Source organism: Cololabis saira, chromosome 22 (assembly GCF_033807715.1).
Source record: "Cololabis saira isolate AMF1-May2022 chromosome 22, fColSai1.1, whole genome shotgun sequence".
Taxonomy (NCBI): Eukaryota; Metazoa; Chordata; class Actinopteri; order Beloniformes; family Belonidae; genus Cololabis; species Cololabis saira.
The window spans coordinates 29,361,022-29,383,121 of record NC_084608.1 but is presented as its reverse complement, the minus strand read 5'-3'; the positions used below and the strand labels follow the sequence as shown (position 1 = coordinate 29,383,121).

Below are 22,100 nucleotides of genomic sequence, written 5' to 3'. Positions count from 1 at the left end.
ATTTCTACACGTAAATGAGCTGTTTTGAGGTTATAACTGTGTTCACACCAACAGTTCTGTTGTTTCCAGTCACACAGCAACGACCCCGAGTTTGGAACTCTGCACACTTCACGCCCGCCGTGGTCAAAAGAGGATGGGCGTCTGTCTTCAGCACCAGCTGCAGTGCAGGTTTTAATCTCTCATAAAAACAGGAACGATTAGACACACAACATAAAAAGCTGGGTTCATTTGTTTTGAATTTTATAGTCGACAAAAAGTTGAATATTGATGATGCTGAGGTGAAGAAACTGAGAGGAAAAGTTCTGCATCACCATTTCAGGTAATAGTTTATATCTGGACAGCTACTTCTGTGTGCAAAAATACCTCATCTATGGCGGAAACTGACAGTTTTACATTTCATGATTCATACGCAGCAACACAAAATCCTTAATTAAATGTGTCATTAATTAATTAAATGCAGTTTTACATTTCATGATTCACACGCAGCAACACAAAATCCTTAATTAAATGTGTCATTAATTAATTAAATGCTGAAATAATAAATATTTTTTTTTACTTAAATGAATTGTATTTTAATTAATTAATGACATATTTAATTCTAATTTTAATTAATTAATGACACATTTAATTAATTAATGATATATTTCATTCCAATTTTAATTAATTAATTATGTATTTATTTATTTAATTTTGGCACAAAAAATCCTCCATACTCATCTGGAACACAAACTGATGTAAATTGGACTATGATGTTAAAATAACATCTCAGAGGGTAAAAAACCTTCCCGGCCAGTCATCCCAACTCTTTTCTGCCTTGATGGTTTCTTCACTCAGCTTTGATTTCCAAGAGGCAGAATCAGTGAATGTGGAAGAAACTTCCTCTGGACACTTCTGCGTAAGCATGCAGCCAATCAGAGGAAAAGAATCGTGAAGTCGGCAGAACAACAACCAGACTGGTATCAACAAAACACCAAAATGATGAGCAGTGGAGCGGGAACACAGGTGGACAGATGATGTTGGTACTGAAGAAAAACTAGGCCCTATTAGCAATTCTGCAGCTATCGTGTTTGTTTTGAATAGTGGCTCCTGTACGAGTCGTGGCTTAAAGCCCAGACCCAGTTCAACTGGTTCTGCACGTTGCACACTGGAACATACCAGATCCGGTTCACAAGAGAGAGTTTTCAGAAAATAAAAGGGTATTTTGGTAAAAAATAGCACGAATATCGGTAGAAATTATTGCAAAAACTACTTTGTCGCAGTATTACAAACCTCTAAAGTTCCCCACAGCATATTCCTCTTTTTCGCCCAGTTACATTAAAACCTCCTTGAAATGTTGAAATCACAGCCACTTCTCATATTCACAATCCAACATTTGCCAGTAAAGCTAGTTAGCTCAGTGCGGAGTGAAAATATCACAAAACTTACTCGACTAAATGAGTTTTGAGGGCCATTCAAACTTACTTGTACTTCCTTTTCAGTTTTGCCAGTGTTTGAAATGCAATGTAGGATATTTTTCTGTATTTAAAAAGCAACAAAAAATAACTAAAATAAGCTAAGTTAATGAGAACACCAGGATAAACGAGTGCATCCCCCGGTTTACACGCCTGTATTTCTTAGAGGTAATTTCTTGTGGCTGAACTGTCTCACGCAAGACACAGGACAGAAGCAAAACAAGACCTTCGAGAGGGTTTTTGTGCCCTTCAAATAACATAGAAAGCAAAGTTATATTAAGTATATTAAGATTATTTCACTGATTCAATTGATATTTTTTACAGTTCGTGAAAAATATTGAAAAGAGTTAAAAAACTAAAAACACGATGCAGCAGTACCACTTCTGACCACATGGGGGCCACAGATCTGCCACCAACAAACCTGCCCTAATGTGCGACGGAACGGGACAAACTGCTGTGATGTCAACCAGATTTTTTCTTACATTTCAGCCTGGAGCCTAATTTTGAGACTCTGGATGATGTAAAATTGTCTGAAGCTGACTAACAAACTCTGGTTCATCAAAATATGGGGAAATAGGTGGCACGAACAGGCTTGTAACGGCCTTACCTGAGCTCAGTGGCCACAAGTTAGCCATTTTAGCAACAGGTTGCAACTGCATTATCCTCGATAACAGTACAGAATATTCCAATAAACCCTCAAACACTTATTTTAAATAATTTACAACAATCAATGCTTCACTATGTCAAAAACGAATTTTGCTTGCTGGCCTAACAGCAGCAAAAAAGATGATAGCAGTAAGATGGAAACCACCACACACACTTAACATCTCCCATTGGTATCTGACTTTTCTTGATATTATCTATCTGGAAATATCTACAGCCTGAATCTAAAAGGCAAAACAACAAAATATATTATTTTGGTGTATGGCAGCAGATAAAATTAAGGCCAAACTTGAAAGATGTATTAAAAATTGATATAAACTACTTTGTTGCAGCTATCCTTGTCCAGTTTTTGATATTATTATGGTTTGCATTTGTTTTATTTTGTCTTTTGTTCTATTATCTTTCTTTCTGTTTTTCTTTATTATCAATTGTTTTAATCGAATGCTTAGGTCCCAGGGGTGGGTTTGGAAGGGGTGAGAATATGTGTTAGTTTGTTTAACATCACTGTGGATGCCACCGTTTATAATAAGAAAATTATGAAAGATAAATAAAAACATTTGATCACAAGAAAAAAGCCATCTTAGCTCATGCCAAGCAGTGACACTAACTGCAATCTTACAGTGATTCCTGGCAGAACCCGTCTGTCCGTTCATTCTCATTTCAGATGTTGTGCTGCTGTCCCCATGTGGTCAGACGTGGTACTGCTCGATAGAGTGGCTTTAATAAATCTGTGCTCAGACTTAAAGTAATCTTTGGTTTACAAGCATTCATAATCATGTTCATAGCTTGCCCTGATCTTCCTATATCTTCTTCCACAGAATATAAAACTTATAGTCACTGTATATCTGCGGTAACAGGGATATTTGTTGTAGACGGGTAAAATCATAAATAGCTCTTAAACTGTTTTTACCATGTTTTATGTGACTCTTAAACCTTGGTCCTTTACACAGGGATTCAGTCATATTTATGCATTATCTACAACAAACATACCTGTGGAACAAACGTGGGCATTTACCAGCCGATTAAAAATGGCTTCAGTCTCCAAAATGTTTCCTTCATACAAGGATGAGAGTCCGAGTGTCTCCGAGGAGGCAGACTGTGTCTGCTCTGTTATCATGTAAACTAAGTCTTCATCATCCAGCATCATCCACCTGCTCAGCAGACGTCCTGCTGGCGGCTCAGGTCTGGTTTGGAGTCACGTTGAGGTCGGGGATCACCAGACCCGGCAGGACTGCGCTCCTCGGTTCATAACTGACGAATCATCACAGCTGAAGGCTTTCCTGAACTCGTCGTAGTTGCTCATCGCCCCGATGACTCTGCAGGGAAACAGCGCTGGTGAGGTGGACGTTGGAGGAGGTGGGTTTTATGCAGTACTGGAGTTGAGGGGGGATGAGGGGGGATGACATCCCCCCTGAAATAAATACAGTCCAAATCATCCCCCCTGTAAAACTGCCATCCCCCCTTTCCATCCCTTATGTCATTTCATCAATGAATGTGGTTTTACTGCTATTTCATTTCATTTCATTTTCATTTTATTCTTTATTTCATTCAAAAAACAAAACAATTTAATACAAACACAAATACAAATGTTCCTAACTTATGAATGAAAAGGGAGCAGAAAGAAGAATCTTATCTGATCTGCCTCTTTTACAAATAACAAATTAACAACGAATTATTTCAACATTTAGAGTCATCACCAGAAAAATAACACCAGAAAAATAACTTATTTCACAATTTTCACCTGTTTCAAGTAAATTTTCACTTGAAATAAGTAGGAAAATCTGCCAATGGGACAAGATTTATCTTCTCATTACAAGCAAAAAAATCTTGTTCCACTGGCAGATTTTTATACTTATTTCAAGTGAAAATTTACTTGAAACAGGTGAAAATTGTTGTTTTTCCCAGTGATGAGTCTTGTTTTAAGTGTAATGAGATTCTTTTACTAAAATGAGACATTTTAACTAGAAATAAGACAAATATTCTTGTTAAGATTTTGAGTTTTTGCAGTGATCCATTTTACTTATCCTGTGAAGGACAGAGTCATATTGATAAGTTCAGAAAACTGTTTTTATTGTTGTGTTTTGATGTATTTGATGTAAGCCCAGTGGATATTTAAAGCTTACAGAAGGCTGCATTTAACTGCTGCTATGTCATTCCTGCAGTATTTCTGCAGGTGTTTTGGTCAGTGCTATTATTTGTAATATATTATATTATTTGTAATCAGCACAAATTATCTGTCCCCATATGATAAAATCCACCAACCCCCTGATTTCTTTTTACAACTCGAGTACTGGTTTTATGCATGTGTGTGTGTGTGTTTACCTGTATTTTGGAGGACTGTGGGCGCCGCTCTGGATCTGTTCTCTGGCTGCTTCGGGTCTGTATGAATTACATCTAACCTGCAGGGAATCAACATGCAGATTAGAGGCTGTGCACGTCTCTGTGTACGCTGCATGAGTATCAACAAACACCAAGAGCCCCAGACAGCGCAGAACAGTCTATTACATCCAATTACATCATCTCACACTGAATGACACAAATGTGCTTCATCTTGGGTGCGACTTCAAAAATGTTGAGGTTTCACGATGAATCTCTTGAATTGTGGGAAACATAGATGTAGAAAAGCATCATCAGCGTACGCTGATCATAAATAATCAACAAGTAAAACAAGATAATGAGCAACACGTCAGCAGCAGCTGTTACACGAGCAGAAACACCTGATGAAAGAATCAGGGAAGGAGAAGAATGTGGTCATCGTTCAGGAGACGAGGAGAGTTAATTAATGTCATTACATGTTGCATTGAAACTGGCGACTCAGCAGACTCGTTGCTCACTGTGCAAAACATAAGAGCCTGTTTGGAGCTACAACAAAAGATTTTAGCACAATGCTTCCCCAACGCTCATGTTTCATCTGCTGAAAAATAATCCTGCTGTTTATTCTGACCGTTATTTCTAACAATATCATTCTACAGACAAACCTGAGGTCACGTGACAGACAGAGAAAACTTTGTCCAACCTGGTTTTTATTCAAAAGGCCAGTGATTTGAAGCAAGGCAGCAAATCTACATCAGAAGGGCTGAAAAAGAACCAAATCAGGGTTTCTGAACACAGACCTCCACCCAGGTGAAATGTGGGAGGAGATCTGAGGAGAGATGTGCACAAGGGCCTGAAACCTGGATGAAGTGAAGCAACAATGTACAGAAGAATGGGCTAAAATTACAAATAAATCACAGAGGAAACTACACGACTACTACTTTCAGTTATTGCTGCTAAAGGTGGATCAACAAGGATGATGGGAGAACTTGGTATCGGCCAGATTATTGATTTGATTATTAATATATTCATTTGAAACATAGGACAGTGAGAAGATTTAAATGTTCTATGATTGAGGTAATGTTTGATTAAACCCACTAGGGTCAGAATATTTCTGTCATGCTGTTACAACCTTCATGAAGTAAAGAAATAAAAAAGCAAAGAGGATTCAAAGTATTAAAAGTAAGTAGGGGTTAATGTATATGAGTGTGCATCCTAGAAATGGGTGTGCAAGAAAGTTCACATGCATAAACCATAAAACACTATGATGCATAAGACTGGACAAGATGAAAAAGCCTGTAAGAGCTCAAATAAAAGAGCTGTTGAAGACACACAATCACAGCTGAACTACACAACCACAAAGAAATGCTCCTATTTCCAGTCGTGGTGTCGGTGGAAGAAAGAAAAGCGAGCGTGTGTGAGGACGTACATGTGCATAGCTCAGGAAGAACAGCTGATTGTTGTTTAGTTCCACTCCTGGAAGTAGAGGCTCCTCCACCCCAGCTCTGCTTTCATCCACCCACCGCCTGTACGCCTACACAATGACAGCCAACAGTTTGTACATCAAATGCAGATATCTGCCTCTTAAAGGAGGAGCGTTAAGCAGCTTCTCTAGAAGTTTTCTCCTTTATCTCAGACGGCTCACCCTGAAAGCTTCTCTCACTCCTCCATTATCTGCTATGTTTTCAGCCAGAGTCCTCGTACCACGAACCTAGAAAAACCAAAGACAGAACATCACATTAAAACATCGACTCTCAGCTGTTTTTTCACTAGAAGCATCCGACCTGCACAAAAGTTCAGGGGCCGGATTCACCAATATCTTCTTAAGAAAATCTTAAGAAATGTCTTAAGATCTAAAATTAAGAAGTTCATAAGAAAGTTCTTAAGTGCAATTCCTCAATATTTTCTTAAGAACCATCTTAAGAACTGTCATTTCTTACGAATTTCTTATTTTTCTACTTAAGAAAGTCTTAAAATATGGCTGTATCAGTATGTTTGGGTTTTTATTTAGTGCACCTCTACGTACTTGGTATACAAAATTATTATTTATTATTCATTATATTATTATTATTATTAATTTCATTATATTTAGTCGATTCACCTGAAGCGAGACTTCACTACACCAATGCATCGCTCCACAATATTGCAGATCTTTGTTTGTGCATGTGCAAATGTGTTGAAAAAGGTGATATTAGAGTCTCACCTTTTCACAGACGAAATCTTAAGACAGGTCAAGGTTGTCTTAAAGTTAAGAAAAAAGTTAAGTTAAACAAATTTGAGAACTTTTATTTCAAGAATACCATTTCTTCTTAAGTTTTTTCTTAAGAAGAAACTTAAGAAGAAAGTAAATACTTAAGAACTTTTTTGGAGAATATGCCTTCTTCTCTTTTTTCTTCTTAAGACTGAACTTAAGAAAATAAATGACACTTAAGAAGATTTTTTTTTCTTAAGAATGTTTTGTGAATCCGGCCCCAGGTATTTCTACTTGAAATAACTTCTCAAAAGTCATTTTAATGTCACGGTCAGCTCTTTGGTCCTCACATTTAAGCCGGCCTCCTCCCAGTGGTAGTTGTTGTACTGCTCAATCATACACTGAGTCTTCTCTGTGAAGGCCGTTACAGAGGAGTTGCTCCACCACTGGTCAAGATTGCCATTTTTGTCATATTTACGACCTTAAAAAAGATCAAATAACATACATGGAATGATTTGGTGTGTTAGAAATCTTTTAAACAGTGAAAAGTAGCAGCTACCACCAGCGTTTACCGTTGTTGTCAAAGCCGTGTGTCAACTCGTGTCCGACTATCACTCCGATGGCCCCGTAACTCAGAGATCTGGAAACAGAAACCAGGATATTAGAGTCAGACCAGCACAGACCTGGAAGAGCTGGTTTTAGCAGAGATGACAACATGAATGGCTGCTTCCTGAATCATCTCTCATATTGTAAAATAGTTTGGGCAAATACTTTTCCTACAAATTTTCACAAGATTCTGGTTCTACAGAAACGTTTTGTTAGGATTGCAACTTGATCAGAGTAACACGCTTCATCTACTCCTTTATTTCACAAACTCCAGATTCTTACTATTTATGATGTCAATATTTTTCAGATATGCATTTTTATTTATAAGCTAAATTCAAGTGAAGGGAATATTCCTGGACAGTTCAAGACTTACTTTAAATTAAATTCACAGGTTCATTCTTATTCAACTCGACAATCTTCATCCTCCTAAATTTCTCACTTGCAGAGGTCAATTTTCAGTGAGAGTTAGGGACTAAATTGTGGAATGATTTTTCCCACTTGGCAAATAGCTCTTCCTCCTTGAAATGTTACAAAAGACGTTTGAAGGAACTTGACTGCTGTTTTGTAACTGTTTTCCCAATGTATTGTTGTACATGTATCCATGTTTTTTTTTTTAATGTTTCACTCATAGTGACATGTACCGTCTTATTTCCCATGCACATTCACACACACACTTATTTTTTTGTCTTTATTCTTTATTATTCATATATTGCATTATTAGTTTGCCATCGCTTTTGTGTAGTTATACTTTTTGTTTTTGTATGTTAATCTTGTGTTCTTTATAACACATGAAATTTTAATATCTTCGGTGGAGGCTTCAAATAAGCCCATTGGGTTTTTTGCCTCTTCCTGCACCTATAGTATTTATATTTGATATTTCCTGTATATTTTTAAAACTTTGCAAAACAATAAACTAAACTAAACTAAACCCACCCTACCGTGAACTCTTCAGAGAGATCTGTATTTTATAAAGCTGTCAGGGTGTGTAGTTATATTTTATATGATCTACATACAAGCTTCAAAGTTTCCCACCAGAGATGAAAAACTGCGTTGAATAAACTGTCAATCACCCTGTAAATACATAAGTGCATCTACAGTAAGTGGAGGAAAGATTTGCTCGCGGTTGAATGGTGCCAATATCTTTGAAGCAAATTTTGTCAAGTTTATTATGTCCAAATATGCAGTAGACATTAATTTAAAACCTTATAAATGCTTCATTTATCATGCAGTGGCCTATGAGTGAGAAGGATGCTCTTCCTTATACAAAATAAAAGACAAACACGTGAGAAGTGGCTCAAAAACAAGACGCTAAATGCACTTTGATTAATGATCAGCTGAGAATCCATAACAACTACAGCGTCCAGCAGGCTGACCGCCGGCATGTTTCCAGCCCCAGGATCTGGAAACTGAGGTGAAGTGATTCGTCAAAGTCAGACCAGCAAAAACTCTGGAAGAACAACTAATCTTATGTTTTCACTAAAGTTTTCATTAAGCAGATAAATATCACCGTACCGATTCACGTTGTCAAAAAAGTCGAATCAAGATATTTATATATCAAAATCTAAAGGCAGATGACTGAAATAAATTATTTCAACATCATTCAATCTTGTTTTTTCACCTAAATTAGAACAGCAGCATATATTTATTAAGAAACTCTGAATCAACTTTAAGAAACTTAAACAAATATTTAAAGCACCTAAGTCGGAGGGTGATTTGAGAGAATGCTGCTGGTAGTTTTATTTCATTGCATAAAGTAGTTTCAGGATCTGACAAGCACAGCGGAGGACATTTCACCGTCTAGACCAGGGGTCTGCAACTTTTATTATCAAAAGAGCCATTTTGCCCCCACTTCTACAAAAAAGAATTGTCGGGAGCCGTAAGAAATAACAGAGATTTTAAAAGTTATCTTAAAATGTATTATTTTAGCTGTTACAACCACTAAATATAACAACGGAAGTGCAGCGTGCATTTGTAGGTGACTTTGAAATAAATTCAACTGTGAACTGTAGGCCTATTTCTGTTTATATTTGTGTAAAAGTAAAATAAAAACGGCCCCACTTTAATATAAATAAAAACTTTAGCTGCAGCTTAGCAGCTTTAAAAATAAATATAGAAAATAAAAATAGTTCTTTTAAAATTAGATGTCATCAACTCAAACTCCAAGTTAACTGCCCAACAAAATAAACTAATAATATGACTAAAAATGAATTCAGAAATATCATTTATTTATGTTCAGGGTTTTTTTCAAGGCCAAAGGGATGAGGATGAAGAGCCGCATGCGGCTCCGGAGCTGCAGGTTGCTGACCCTTGGTCTACACAGTCCAGGGTTTTTCTACTTAGAAGCTCAGACCAGAAAAATTGCTGTATCCGAGTAAAGCATTAAGGGGGCATTTATTTGTTCTGCTAGCAGAACACGTCTCTTTTCTCTAACCTCACCTTGGATACTCTCTTCCCCAGAAGAAAGGTTTTTGAAGCTCTCCAGCAGGGAATCCTACAAAGAAAAAGATCAAAATGGTCTTCTTATCCATCTTTTGGGTCGTGTGTCCAGACAAAACCTCACTGCAGAAAGAAAATCACGGCCCAAACGTCTTTTTTTGTTTTCAGTTCTGTCTGAGAATTAAGACAGTACACAGAAAGACTGAAAACTAAAATATTCTCTCTTATCTGAGCCTGGACAACAATTCAAAGGCTCCTCCTGCTGAGCAGAGGTGAAGCTGCTTCCACGACACTGTCCGAGCTTTACTCTTATCTGGTGTCATTATTGTAGCTAAATCAAAATATAATACCTTTGGGCCGCTCTGTGGCTACAGTCCTCCTGCAGTGGTTGCAGGTTCAAATCCCGGCCTGCGCACCTTTGCTGCATGTCATCCCCATTCTGTCTCTCTACCCCCTTCCTGTCTGCAACTTCAATCAAGGCCCACTACAGCCCAAAAAAATCTTAAAAAATAAATAAAATAAAATACTGCTGGTTTTTGCTGATTCTAGGGATGATAAACTATGAGTATTCCTTAAATTAAATACTCCTGCAGTACTTCTAGGGCAGGGGTCGGCAACCCAAAATGTTGAAAGAGCCATATTGGACCAAAAACACAAAAAACAAATATGTCTGGAGCCGCAAAAAATGAAAAGTCTTGTATAAGCCTTAGAATGAAGACAACACATGCTGCATATATCTATATTAGTTATTTTTTTCATTATGCACTTTGAGAAAAAAGTTGAAATGTCGAGAAAAAAGTCGAAATGTCGAGAAAAAAGTCAGAATTTTGAGAAAAAAGTCAAAATGTTGAGAAAAAGTCGAAATGTCGAGAAAAAAGTCAAAATGTCGAGAAAAAAGTCAAAATTTCGAGAAAAAAGTCGAAATGTCAAGAAAAGGAAAAAAAGAAGAAAAAATGAAAAAAGAAGAAAAAAAGGAAAAAAAAAATGTTGAGAAAAAAGTCGAAATGTCGAGGAACTAGTCAAAATTTCGTGAAAAAAGTCAAAATGTTGAGAAAAAGTCGAAGTGTCGAGAAAAAAGTCAAAATTTCGAGAAAAAAGTCAAAATTTCGAGAAAAAAGTCGAAATGTCGAGAAAAGGAAAAAAAGAAGAAAAAATGAAAAAAGAAGAAAAAAAGGAAAAAAAAAGGAAAAAAAAGGTCAAACATTTTTGAAAAAGCTCCAGGAGCCACTAGGGCGGCGCTAAAGAGCTCTGGAGCCGCGGGTTGCCGGCCCCTGTTCTAGGACCATCCTGTCATTGACTAGAATGGCCAGGATGACGATGGCTGCAGAACCACGAGAAAGGAACCAATAAAGAGTCTTACTGATTTGGTTTGTGGACGAACTGTAGAAGGCGTTCACTGTTGTTGGGTTCGTAAACCACCTGAAAACCAGAAAAAAAAACCCATCAACCTCGTCAGTAAGGCCGTAAAGCTCAGAAACTCTAAAAGTGATTGTCCACTCACTCCGTCCTCGGGACGCTCTTTCGCAGCCAGGAGACATCTGATTGGGCGATCAACCTCCGCGTCTGCATCACGTTTCCGTAGTAATCCTTTTCATTGAACTTTAGCTGGAACAGACACACGTTAAAATAGAAATGGTTTACTTTCCCAAAAGAAAACCAAGTCTTAATTTGGTAGTTTGGTGTCTTTTAAATGTCTTCTTATGGTCATTTCATACTTTAAGTCCATCAACCTGCCTTTAAATTTGGAGAAGCCAGCAGTTAGTGTGAAAACGATAAACAGGGTCAGTGGCTATATTAATTTGAGGATCTTTTTTAACAAGGTTGACTGAGTATTCGCTAAAGTAAATTATGTGTTTGGGATAATAGTGACGCCATGACGACCCTCCGGTCGGGTCAACATGAGATTCTGCTTGTGGTTCGTGTCACTTTGGTGTTTTAAACCATACGTTTGGACGACAGACTTCGAGAAAGCTCATGTTCAGCAGCTGCTCCTGCATCCCGTGAGGTAAAATTAATGTCTAGCTGTGAAATGACTGGTCCACAAGAAAAAAAACAGGAAGAAAAGAAAGCAAACTATCCCTTTAATGATTATGTTTATGTTATTACGATGTGTGCGCTGCAGCACTGCCAGCTTTCTAAATGTTGTACTTTCTGAATACTACGACGGAGTATTAGGGCCAAACTAAGACAAAAAAAAAAGGGAAATTACGAGAATAAAGTCAGAATATTATGAGAATAAAGTCGTAACATTACGAGAATAAAGTCATAATGTTGCGAGAATACAGTCGTAATAGAATAAAGTCATAATATTGTGAGAATAAAGTCATAATGTTGCAGGAATAAAGTCGTAATAGAATAAAGTCGTAATATTACGAGAATAAAGTCGTAATATTACGAGAATAAAGTCGTAACATTACGAGAATAAAGTCGTAATTTATGAGAATAAAATCGTAATATTATGAGAATAAAGTTGTAATATTATGAGAATATTATTTATGAGAACTCTAACAGGAAGAGCATCTTCTCCCTGTGTTAAAATGAGGAATATTGAGCATCTTGTGAAGTTCTATTTATATATTTATAATATATTTATTATTACGACTTTATTCTCGTAATATTATGACTTTATTCTCATATTATTATGACTCTATTTTTTATTTTTTGTCTTAGTTTGGCCCTAATACTCATGGAATACAGCTTCTTATATGAATATTTTTTAATGAAATTGTGCATCTTAATCAAAGTGAAGACATTCTTCTCGCTCAAAAATGACCCAAAGACAAATTAACAAGACAAAAAATAATAAATTCAACATCTCCACAGCCTTTTTCACTGGTGCCGTACAAACCTGTTTTAAATCTTCATTGAGGTAGGTGTCATTCAAAATGAACTCTGGGTAGCCAACCTTAGCCAGGACTGCGTGAGCCTTGAGACAAAGACAGGAGCATTTAAACAAGTTTTAATAATCAGAGATGTTCCAGGCTCCAAGTAACTTATAGCGTTAGTTAAAATATTTTTACGAGTAGTGGAGGGCAGAGACAGCAGCTTCACATAAACTGTTTCCAGTTCCTTCAACTGTTGAGGCAACATTCAGGTTCAGTGATGTCTTATATAAGGTCTGTTTTAAGTCATATAAAACCCAACATGTACAGTACATAACACTGACAGAGACAAAGCTGATTTGTTTAAATTGTGACAATATTTCAGCAAAGCTGATGTACAAGAAGAACAACCTGATCTCACAAAAATCTGTGAAATGCCCACGACCTCTCACCACTATTTTCCGTGGCACCAACACGAAAATATATTGTACTATGCGAAGTCAATGGGCTCCGTTGTCGTGATATATATCACGGATTATTACATTATTATTATGTATATATTATTCTTTCGTTCATATTATTCTTTATTATAGTGGCTAATTTATGAGTTTTTGACGCGCAAGTTACTGTTTGTTACTGTCAGTTTGTAAAAGCATGTTTTTAACGCTGTTTTAACAGTGTTTTAATGGTGTTTTTATGATTTTTAACAATATTTTGACGGCGAGTATTAAACCGTGTTTTCTAGTATATAAATAAACTCGTAAATTTGAGTATTTAACCATGTTGTTTGCTGTCGCCACGACAACGGAGGTGGCGTAAGTGATGTGAAATTATTATTTTTAGCAAAAACCACAAGCGTTTCCTACTTCTAACCAATCATAAGTGACGCATTAACCTAACCAGACCTTAACCAGAGCGTCGTCCAGCCACAAAATATCATTTTTAATTGCTTTTGAACCAGGAAGAAGAGACAGGCAATATTTAAATGAATTGTTTTAATCATTCTCCCATTCCGTCAAACACAGGGAATTCCCTGGGAATCCCCTCTACGTCATAGAGTGACGAGCGGAGATCCTGATCACGTGACCCGAGTGCCCCGATCGCGGATGTGATGTCATTGATTACTCTTGCTATGGACGTGGAAGTAAACCGTTTTGATTTGTGGTAAAACTGAATGAAGGCAACAAGGACAGTTTCTGTTCTCTCACGAAGCTGAAACTACTCGGTTTTGTCAGCAGGGAACTTATTATTATTAATATTATTATTGTCAGATGTTTAAAATAGTAATTTATTTTAACGTAACTCCGTGGACCAACGTACAGACATTAACGGTGGCTGTATTTCTGAACAAAATGAAGTTAGTTATTCATGTAACTTGGCATATCTGATGAAATTCCTATTCCTGTTTGAAATCAGATATTTTCATCAGTTTTGAATCCTTACTCATCAATAAACGTGGCCATTGATCAATCAAGAACAAAGTTCCAATAGTTTAGATAGCAGCAGGCTATTCTCGCCTTTTCTATGGCTCTCTTCTTCGTTGGTGGATCCATCCAGTCATTCTCCTTCTGCAGCATGTCGATGAACGCCCAGCGGACGCCCTGGATCAGCTCCTCCATCTGAGAGACAGCAGTCATGAAACAACAACATTAAATTACTTTTCAGGAGAGGAAACGTGTACAGCAGAGACACAGCAACGTTGTGTCGGACACAACAGCTCAACACACTTTTCTTTACACAATTAAACACACACCATGTGTTTCTTGTCCTCCTGGAAGTGTGTGTTGACAAAAAGACGTCCGGTGGCATAAACGAGGGAGTTCTCCACGTAATTAACACACTTATCCCAGCGTGGGGTCAGAGAGGTGGTTCCCGTGGTTACCTGGTGGTGCAACAGTCAAGAGATGCAAGGTGACATCATTTCTCCCTTCAATAAAAAGGAAACAACTTATCCTCCTCATAAGTGATAAGAAGAGGGTGTTACTGAGCTGCCATGAACAACATGATCAGTTAAACACAGTTGCTGTTTTCTGTTCAGCATTTACAAAAAAAATTAGTTTGGTTTCATCATCTTGGTTCATAAAGTAGAATTCAATCTGAAGTTCATCAGAAATCGCTGATATCAGACAAACATGGTCCAGTTTTGCTCGTACCCACCCGAGCGTAGTCGAGGTATCTGTACAGGAACCGTCGGCTCAGAGTGGTGATGCTGGAAAAAACCGTCCTCCACTGGACGTAGTTGGCCACCGTCCTGCAGAGACACAGCCAGACATTCATTTGTGTCTCATTACACATAATAAGATAGTTATGATGGGAGAGTGGAGCCCGCAGCGCTGTGTGGCTCCACAGGGAGCACATGTACATCCCTCTCTGTGAAGACCAGCTGAACACCTTTGGTGCAGATATTTTTGACGAAATAGGCTTCGCAGGCCCGAAAAGCAACACACGCAGTGACCTTTGACACTTCCGAAGGTCACACAGATCTGAAACTCGGCACAGTGGATGAGAGTCACCTCCTGATACAGAGTCTAGAATTCCAGCCTCCTAGCTCAAAGCGTTAGTGAACTGTGCAAAAATAGACACGAAGTAGGCCTCATAGGCAAACCTAAAACAATACATAACAAACCTCCTGTGCCTACTGAGCAATAATAACATGTCATATTCGAAGGAGAACTAATTAAAACGGATGTCCCTAACATGAACCTATTATTGAATTATCAAGGACACTTTCGTGTTTTTGTGTTTAGAAATGTTAAAGATATTAAAAGAAAACCATAACACAAAGAGGAAAATACTGTGGCGAACAAGTCGTGCCCAGAGCGTGTCTCGAACCACAGTCTCCCAGACCACAGTCAACTGCACCAACCAGTCGGCCAAATGCGTCGGCCAAATGTGTTGCCCAGGCGGGCAAGGCCTTATCTATCTGTGGTCGTTACACTATGTTCCAAAAAGTATTGTTTTTAATGGACAAGATCCGGCATTTTACGTTGAATTCTATTGTTCAGGTTTTAAAATTCTAGCTAAATACATAAAAAAGGGAGGTGAGGTGTGAGCTTCATAACAAAACTTCTGTGCCTACTGAGCATTAATAACATGGGGTTAGCCATAGCAAGGGGCGATAACAGCCTCCTGCGCCTACTAGTAGGTAGAGTAGGGCCCTACTGGCCCATATCTATGGGATGATTGTTATCGTTTTGTCCTTCATTCAATGGTATGACAGCAGTCAAATCGGGTGACGGATCCCATTGACTTCGCATAGTACTATATCCGTGGTGCTCCCATTAAAACCTCAATAAAACACTGCTAAAACAGCGTTAAAAACATGCTTTTACAAACTGACAGTAACAAACAGTACCTTGCACGACACAAACTCATAATTTAGCCACTATAACAAAGAATAATATGTAAATAATAATAATGTCATAATCTGTGTATATATCACGACAACGGATCCCATTGACTTTGCATGGTACAAAATCCGTGGTGCTCACACGGAATTATACCATTTTCCGTGTATATACCACGGAAAATAGTGGTGAGAGGTCGTGGGCATTTCACGGATTTTTGTGAGATCAGGTTGACAAAATCAATTCCATTGCTTTATTTTCTATTGGACTGTCCTAACTGGCCGCAGCGACGCAGCGCAACGCGGCACGCCGTTTTGAGCTGAACATTTGTCGCCCTGCTTCTATTTTCTTCCTGTCGGTCGCGTTGAAATCCGGTTGAAAGTGCTGTAGGAAACAGTCATGGATGAGGAACGGCTGATCCAGTTAGTTGAAATGAGAAGTTATCTCTATGATTCCTCCTCATTTCACTACAAAAACCTCAATAAAGTGGCAGCTGCTGGAGGGAGATGGACAGAGATCGTCCGATGTCACGCAGTGCGACGCGATAGTCGGACACTCGCATGCAGTTAGGACACGGTGTTTAGTTGTGGGCATGGTTTGCATTTTGGTTACGTAACGACAGGAGCAGAATCTGAACGGCTCGTAGATCCACATCACACTGGATGGCTCATCTGGGCGGCTGTACAGACACTGCAGAATTTGGTTGCTTTCCTCCTTCTCTGAGTTGGCAGGCTGAGGGGAGACCACTTTATATATGTTGAAGCAAGAAAAAACTTGTTTTTCATAATAGGTCCCCTTTAAGTTTTTTTTTTTTTTTTAACATATGGTGTCACTAGTGTCATGCAACTTCTTGTAACGTGTTTGGTTTTATTGTTGTGTTGTTCTCTGGTCTTTGTGGATTTAATAGTCTAAAGCCTGGCATGTGTATTCTTGGGCCTTTATTTAGCTTTCTCAAGTTCTCATGAAACCACTTCAGTCGGGTTCAGGCCTGGACTTTGACTTGGCCGGTCCAAACCGTTGATTGCTCCGATGTAGAGCTACAGATGTGCTGCAGTTCTTTGACCTCTTGCATGAACATTATAGACAGATGGCTTCACATTTACTAGACTGCTACTCTGGTGAAGAGCTAGTCTAGTAAGAGTAGTCTTCACTCTCACACGCAAACTGGACATTCCTTCTTTATCCTGCCTCCACTCTTCAACCGTGCAATAATAATCCAAATGGACTTTAACAACTTGGACTCCACCAGGTTGTTAAAGTGGTAACATGGTGAACCGAGAATCTCATGATAGTTCGTAATATGGCCGATCCAACTGCTCAACTATGGTTGAAAACCTAACAAACCAGGATGTTTTTCACCATCCTATGATGGGATGGTGAGCTCCAACCATCCTCTCACCCCTTTCTACACCTTTTTCTACTGTCAATCCACACAGCACTCATTCTACAGCACCTGGAATTAAGGCGCTACAGAGCTGGAAGAAGCCGACTGTGATACCACTGACTGGTCCGGTGGCTGCATCCCAAACCACCACCCATCCACCTCCGTGCTTCAAGCATTAAAAGCTGTGTTGGTATAAATGGACTTCTGTTTGTAGAAATGTAATTCACACCATATCTTTGCCAATGCACCATAGCAACAGAGGATACCCACGTCTGTGCTCAGAGAGATGAATCGTGCGTGTACCTGGGATCTGTGTTGTCCACGAGCTTGAAAAGCTCCTTGAAATACTGCGGAGCTCTGACGATGACGGGCTCCGAGGACGAGATGGAGCGAGCGGGATCGTCCTCAGACTCCACCACAGCTTTCACAAAGCCCAGCCAGTCAAACTGCAGACAAAGCGGGAGGTCACGCGCAGCTTTCACAAACACACAACAACGTCTGGAGAGGGATAAATATAGGTCAATAAATGTTGGAAGTACCTGTGGTATGGAGCGCTTTAGACGAGACAGAGAGTATCTGTTGTACATACTTTCACTGGTGCGGTTTTCATAAGGAATCAGGATCTGCAGATACGATCAGACATGTCATTAATCCTGAATATGTTCATTAAAGATCTTCATTTGCACTTCTGGTAAAAGCTATATAATAATATATTATAAAGCTATATAATCAGCATCATATTTCAGAGCTAATGTTGCAGTTTTAATTAACTCAGGAGCCGCAGAGGCCCATTAAATCACTTCTAAACTTCTAGCATCATATCTATCTGACACCAGGTTTTTACATGAGCAACTTGGGTCTCGAAGGCGAGAGCTTCTTCCATCTGGGTCCTGGCCTCGGTCTCCGGGGCGCCCAGCATGACGGCCACATCCACCATGAGACTGAGCAAGGCGGCACGATACTGGATGGAGAGGAAAAACACAAAAACACCTCTCAGAAGCTGCAGGACACAAATCAAGTCAGTCCAGCTGATCTGTGTGGTGTAGTACTGCAGAATCAGCTGTCGTCTTGGTCAGATGTTTTATTTAAGGTGGATGTCACAGTTACACCCCGTCTCTGAACAAAACATTAGGATATTCCAAGTGTAATATCTCCATTGGCAGTGTTTTTGTTGCCATCACCAGTCCTGCAGGAGGGAAATAAACGCCCCCGGGAAGAGAATATTTTAGACAACCGGTAAGGGGAGAAAGATGAGGCAGAAACCCACCGCCTGAGCAGAGGAGGTGTTGGTGGTGTAATCTTCCCTGGAGGGCAGAGACAAGGAAGCCTGGTCCAGCTGCAGAGACAGAGAGACATGTGAGCTTTGCTGCTTTCCATATGTTTAACTCCCAACTTTTGATGAAGGCGAGGTGCAGAATGCGTTCCCGACTCTGGATACGCGTCTTCACCCGTATTTGATTCTTTAAAATACTCTGAGCTGTTGCAAAGAGCTCCTCCAACCTGGTAGTTTGTTTCTCTTCCAGCCAGCAGACAGACTGCAGATTTGCATATAAATGATGAGCTGATAATCATCCTTGAGGTGTTTCCCTTCTTTAGATTTATTGCAGTCAGTGACCTGAAACCTCTATGGAAGAGTATTAGGGCCATGCAGGAGAAAAAATATTTGAGAGGGGAAGATTTTTTTTTATTGTGCACTTTGAGAAAAAAGTCGAAATGTCGAGAAAAAAGTCGAAATTTCGAGAATAAAGTTGAAATACATTTCGACTTTTTCTCGAAATTCTATTTCAACATTATTCTCGACATTTCGACTTTTTCTCAACATTTCGACTTTTTTATCGAAATTGTACTTCGACATTAATCTCAACATTTCGACTTTTTTCTCAACATTTTGACTTTTTTCTCGACATTTTGACTTTTTTCATGAAATTGTACTTCGACATTAATCTCAACATTTCGACTTTTTTCTCAACATTTTGACTTTTTTCTCGACATTTCGTCTTTTTTCTCGAAATTGTACTTCGACATTAATCTCAACATTTCGACTTTTTTCTCAACATTTCGACTTTTTTCTCGACATTTCGACTTTTTTCTCGAAGTGCATAATGAAAAAAAAACCTTCCTCCTCTAAAATATTATTTTTTATTTTTCTCCTGCCTGGCCCTAATACTCTTCCGTAAACCTCTAATATGAGCATCGCTATTTAAGCGTAGGCATTAGTATTTACATTTTATTTACAATAGACCCACAAAATTCACACACTTATTAGGTTTTAGCCATGCATTAATTTTTCAATTCCAGATTTTTACCTTAAAAATATCAAATTAAAAACTACAAAAAGACTTTTTAGTTTGTTTGACTGTATAAATCTTTTTCAGACCCGGTGTGTGTTTGTGTGTGTGTTCACCCCCACACCAGTTACTGTTTCCAACCTTCAAAGTGGAAATAAAATTGCAATTGTTGCTGCTTGTAAATCCTGGAATCGAGGCTCTTATTTTCAGATATTTTCTATTTTTCATAAACTGAACAAAAGCTGGATTATTACATGATATAACTGATAATCTAATGATTTGTTAAGTCAAATCAAAACATATTAAAAGAATAATCTGCCCAAATGTTGAAATAAGGTAAATAAAAACAACAATGTGTCATTTAATCAACTAAAACTAAATGGAGAAGAAATGTGTGAAAAACCAAATTAACCCCAGGTATCAGTTGCTTATAAAACCAAAATAAAGCAACTTTTAACTTTGTAATATTGATCTATTTCTTTACATTAGCACTCCCTCAGATCACTGAGGAGGAATTCAGATCCAGTCTTCTTTACAATGTGGATTAAAGGCTGCATGAAGGATTTGTGGACACATTTTTTTTTTAAATATTCTGATATATATTTCCAGGTCCTGCAGAAAAAAACCCTTAAATTTCTACCCAGATGTATCCATCACGCCCGTCTCCAGAACACTCTGGTACAGAGGAGTTCACGGCCGGGTCAAGCTGCTGGCATGACTGCTATGAAAACATTTATTTTTGGAAATGACAACATGATAGGGAGAAAAATAAAAGTTGTAGTAAGAAACTTTGACCTCGTGAACCACACTCTTGAACGATCACGCCCAAACTACAGACCAGGACGGAGCTGTTCCCTTCCATTACCGAATCAAAAAAACCACTCTGGTCACTGAAAAAACTGCAAACCATCAAAAGTAATAAGAACTTTCCTAAAACTTAACTAATCTAAATCAGATATTGCCTTTTAATTGTGGTTCAGCAAAATAATAATAAAAAAAAAAAATATAAAAAAAAATGACCTTCCCCTTGGTACCCTTAAAAAAGATTGAAAATAATTTGACAACATTTGAAATACACTCACGGCCACTTTATTTAGGTACACCTTTCTAGTACCAGGTTGGACCCCCTTTTGCCTTCAGAACTGCCTTAAGCCTTAATCCTCAGAGAGTTTGCTCCATATTGACATGATGGCAACAATCAGTAGCTGCAGATTTGTCGGCTGCACATCCATGATGAGAATCTCCCGTTCCACCACATCCCAAAGGGATTGAGTTCTGGTGACTGTGGAGGCCATTTGAGTAGTGAACTCATTGACTGCGTTTACATGCAGTCAATAACCCTTTTTAAACCCGAATATTGGCAATAACCCGAATTGCACGGCCATGTAAACACCAATAACCCCTTTGATGAACCCGTATTTGCTCATATTCCGGTTTTTAAAAACCCGAATATGACCCCTGGGTTACTCCTTTTAAAACCCGAATATTTGGTCATGTAAACGCCAAATGGAATATCCCCGTCAAACGGAACATGAATTTGTTTTCTGCGCATGCTCTGTTCACAAGGAATCCTGGTCTTTTGAGTCCAGGAAGTTCTTATAAACACGGAGAAACGCAAGACCAGGAGGAGACTAATCACTTCATAAATGTAATGAAGGATATGAACATTTTGTCATTTGTAGACGGTAGAAAGTACCGGGATAGTGAGATTTACAAGAAGGTGAGAGAAAAGTTGCGCGAAGCAGCATTGGTTTTGAATTTGGATACAGGAAGAAGAAGCGGAAATGACGGTAATTGCGTCATGACGTTCTCCGTGCGTCACTGGTTTGAACCAGATATCCCAAATGATTAATTACCATGTAAACAGGGATAACCCTGTTTGCTCACACATGTAAACGAAATATTCACAATGTTTCAGTAACCAGAAAATCAGCAATAACCCGAATTTTGACTGTATGTAAACGTAGTCAAGGTCATGTTCAAGAAACCAGTCTGAGATGATTCCAGCTTTATGACCTGGCACATTATCCTGCTGGAAGTAGCCATCAGAAGATGGTCCACTGTGGTCATAAAGGGATAGACATGGTCAGCAACAATACTCAGGTAGGTTGTGTCGTTGACACGATGCTCAGTTGGTACTGATGGGCCCAAAGTGTATCCATTACACCACCAGCCTGAACTGTACGAGGCAGGATGGATCCATGTTTTCATGTTGCTGACGCCAAATTCTGACCCGACCATCCGAATGTTGCAGCAGAAATGGAGACTCATCAGACCAGGCAACGTTTTTCCAATCTACTGTTGTCCAGTTTTGGTGAGTCTGTGTGAATTGCAGCCTCAGTTTCCTGTTCTTAGCTGACAGGAGTGACCCGGTGGTCTCCTCCTGCTGCAGCCCATCCGCCTTAAGGTTGGACGTCTTGTGCGATTAGAGATGCTCTTCTGCAAACCTTGGTTGTAACGAGTGGGTATTGGAGTTACTGTTGCCTTTCTATCAGCTCAAACCAGTCTGGCCATCCTGCTCCAACCTCTGCCATCAACAAGGCATTTGTGCCCACAGAACTGCCGCTCACTGCATATTTTCTCTCTTTCGGGCCATTCC

General features: G+C 38.8%; 1 protein-coding gene across 1 annotated transcript in view; it reads right to left on the bottom strand.

The window, feature by feature from the left end:
• Positions 1-3,041: 3,041 nt before the first annotated feature.
• The window catches only part of phex (phosphate regulating endopeptidase homolog, X-linked), a 36,159-nt gene continuing 17,100 nt past the window's right edge, over positions 3,042-22,100 (bottom strand). The window contains exons 6-22 of the mRNA XM_061713185.1: positions 18,481-18,549; positions 18,058-18,174; positions 17,753-17,836; positions 17,517-17,659; positions 14,640-14,733; positions 14,236-14,364; positions 14,000-14,101; positions 12,509-12,586; positions 11,162-11,265; positions 11,021-11,079; positions 9,661-9,715; positions 7,191-7,258; positions 6,969-7,099; positions 6,073-6,138; positions 5,857-5,961; positions 4,437-4,513; positions 3,042-3,430 (exon numbers count right to left, since the gene is read on the bottom strand). Coding sequence (XP_061569169.1) covers positions 3,328-3,430; positions 4,437-4,513; positions 5,857-5,961; positions 6,073-6,138; positions 6,969-7,099; positions 7,191-7,258; positions 9,661-9,715; positions 11,021-11,079; positions 11,162-11,265; positions 12,509-12,586; positions 14,000-14,101; positions 14,236-14,364; positions 14,640-14,733; positions 17,517-17,659; positions 17,753-17,836; positions 18,058-18,174; positions 18,481-18,549 — 1,584 coding nt within the window. The 3' untranslated portion in view covers positions 3,042-3,327. The remainder of the gene's footprint in view (positions 3,431-4,436; positions 4,514-5,856; positions 5,962-6,072; positions 6,139-6,968; positions 7,100-7,190; positions 7,259-9,660; positions 9,716-11,020; positions 11,080-11,161; positions 11,266-12,508; positions 12,587-13,999; positions 14,102-14,235; positions 14,365-14,639; positions 14,734-17,516; positions 17,660-17,752; positions 17,837-18,057; positions 18,175-18,480; positions 18,550-22,100) is intronic.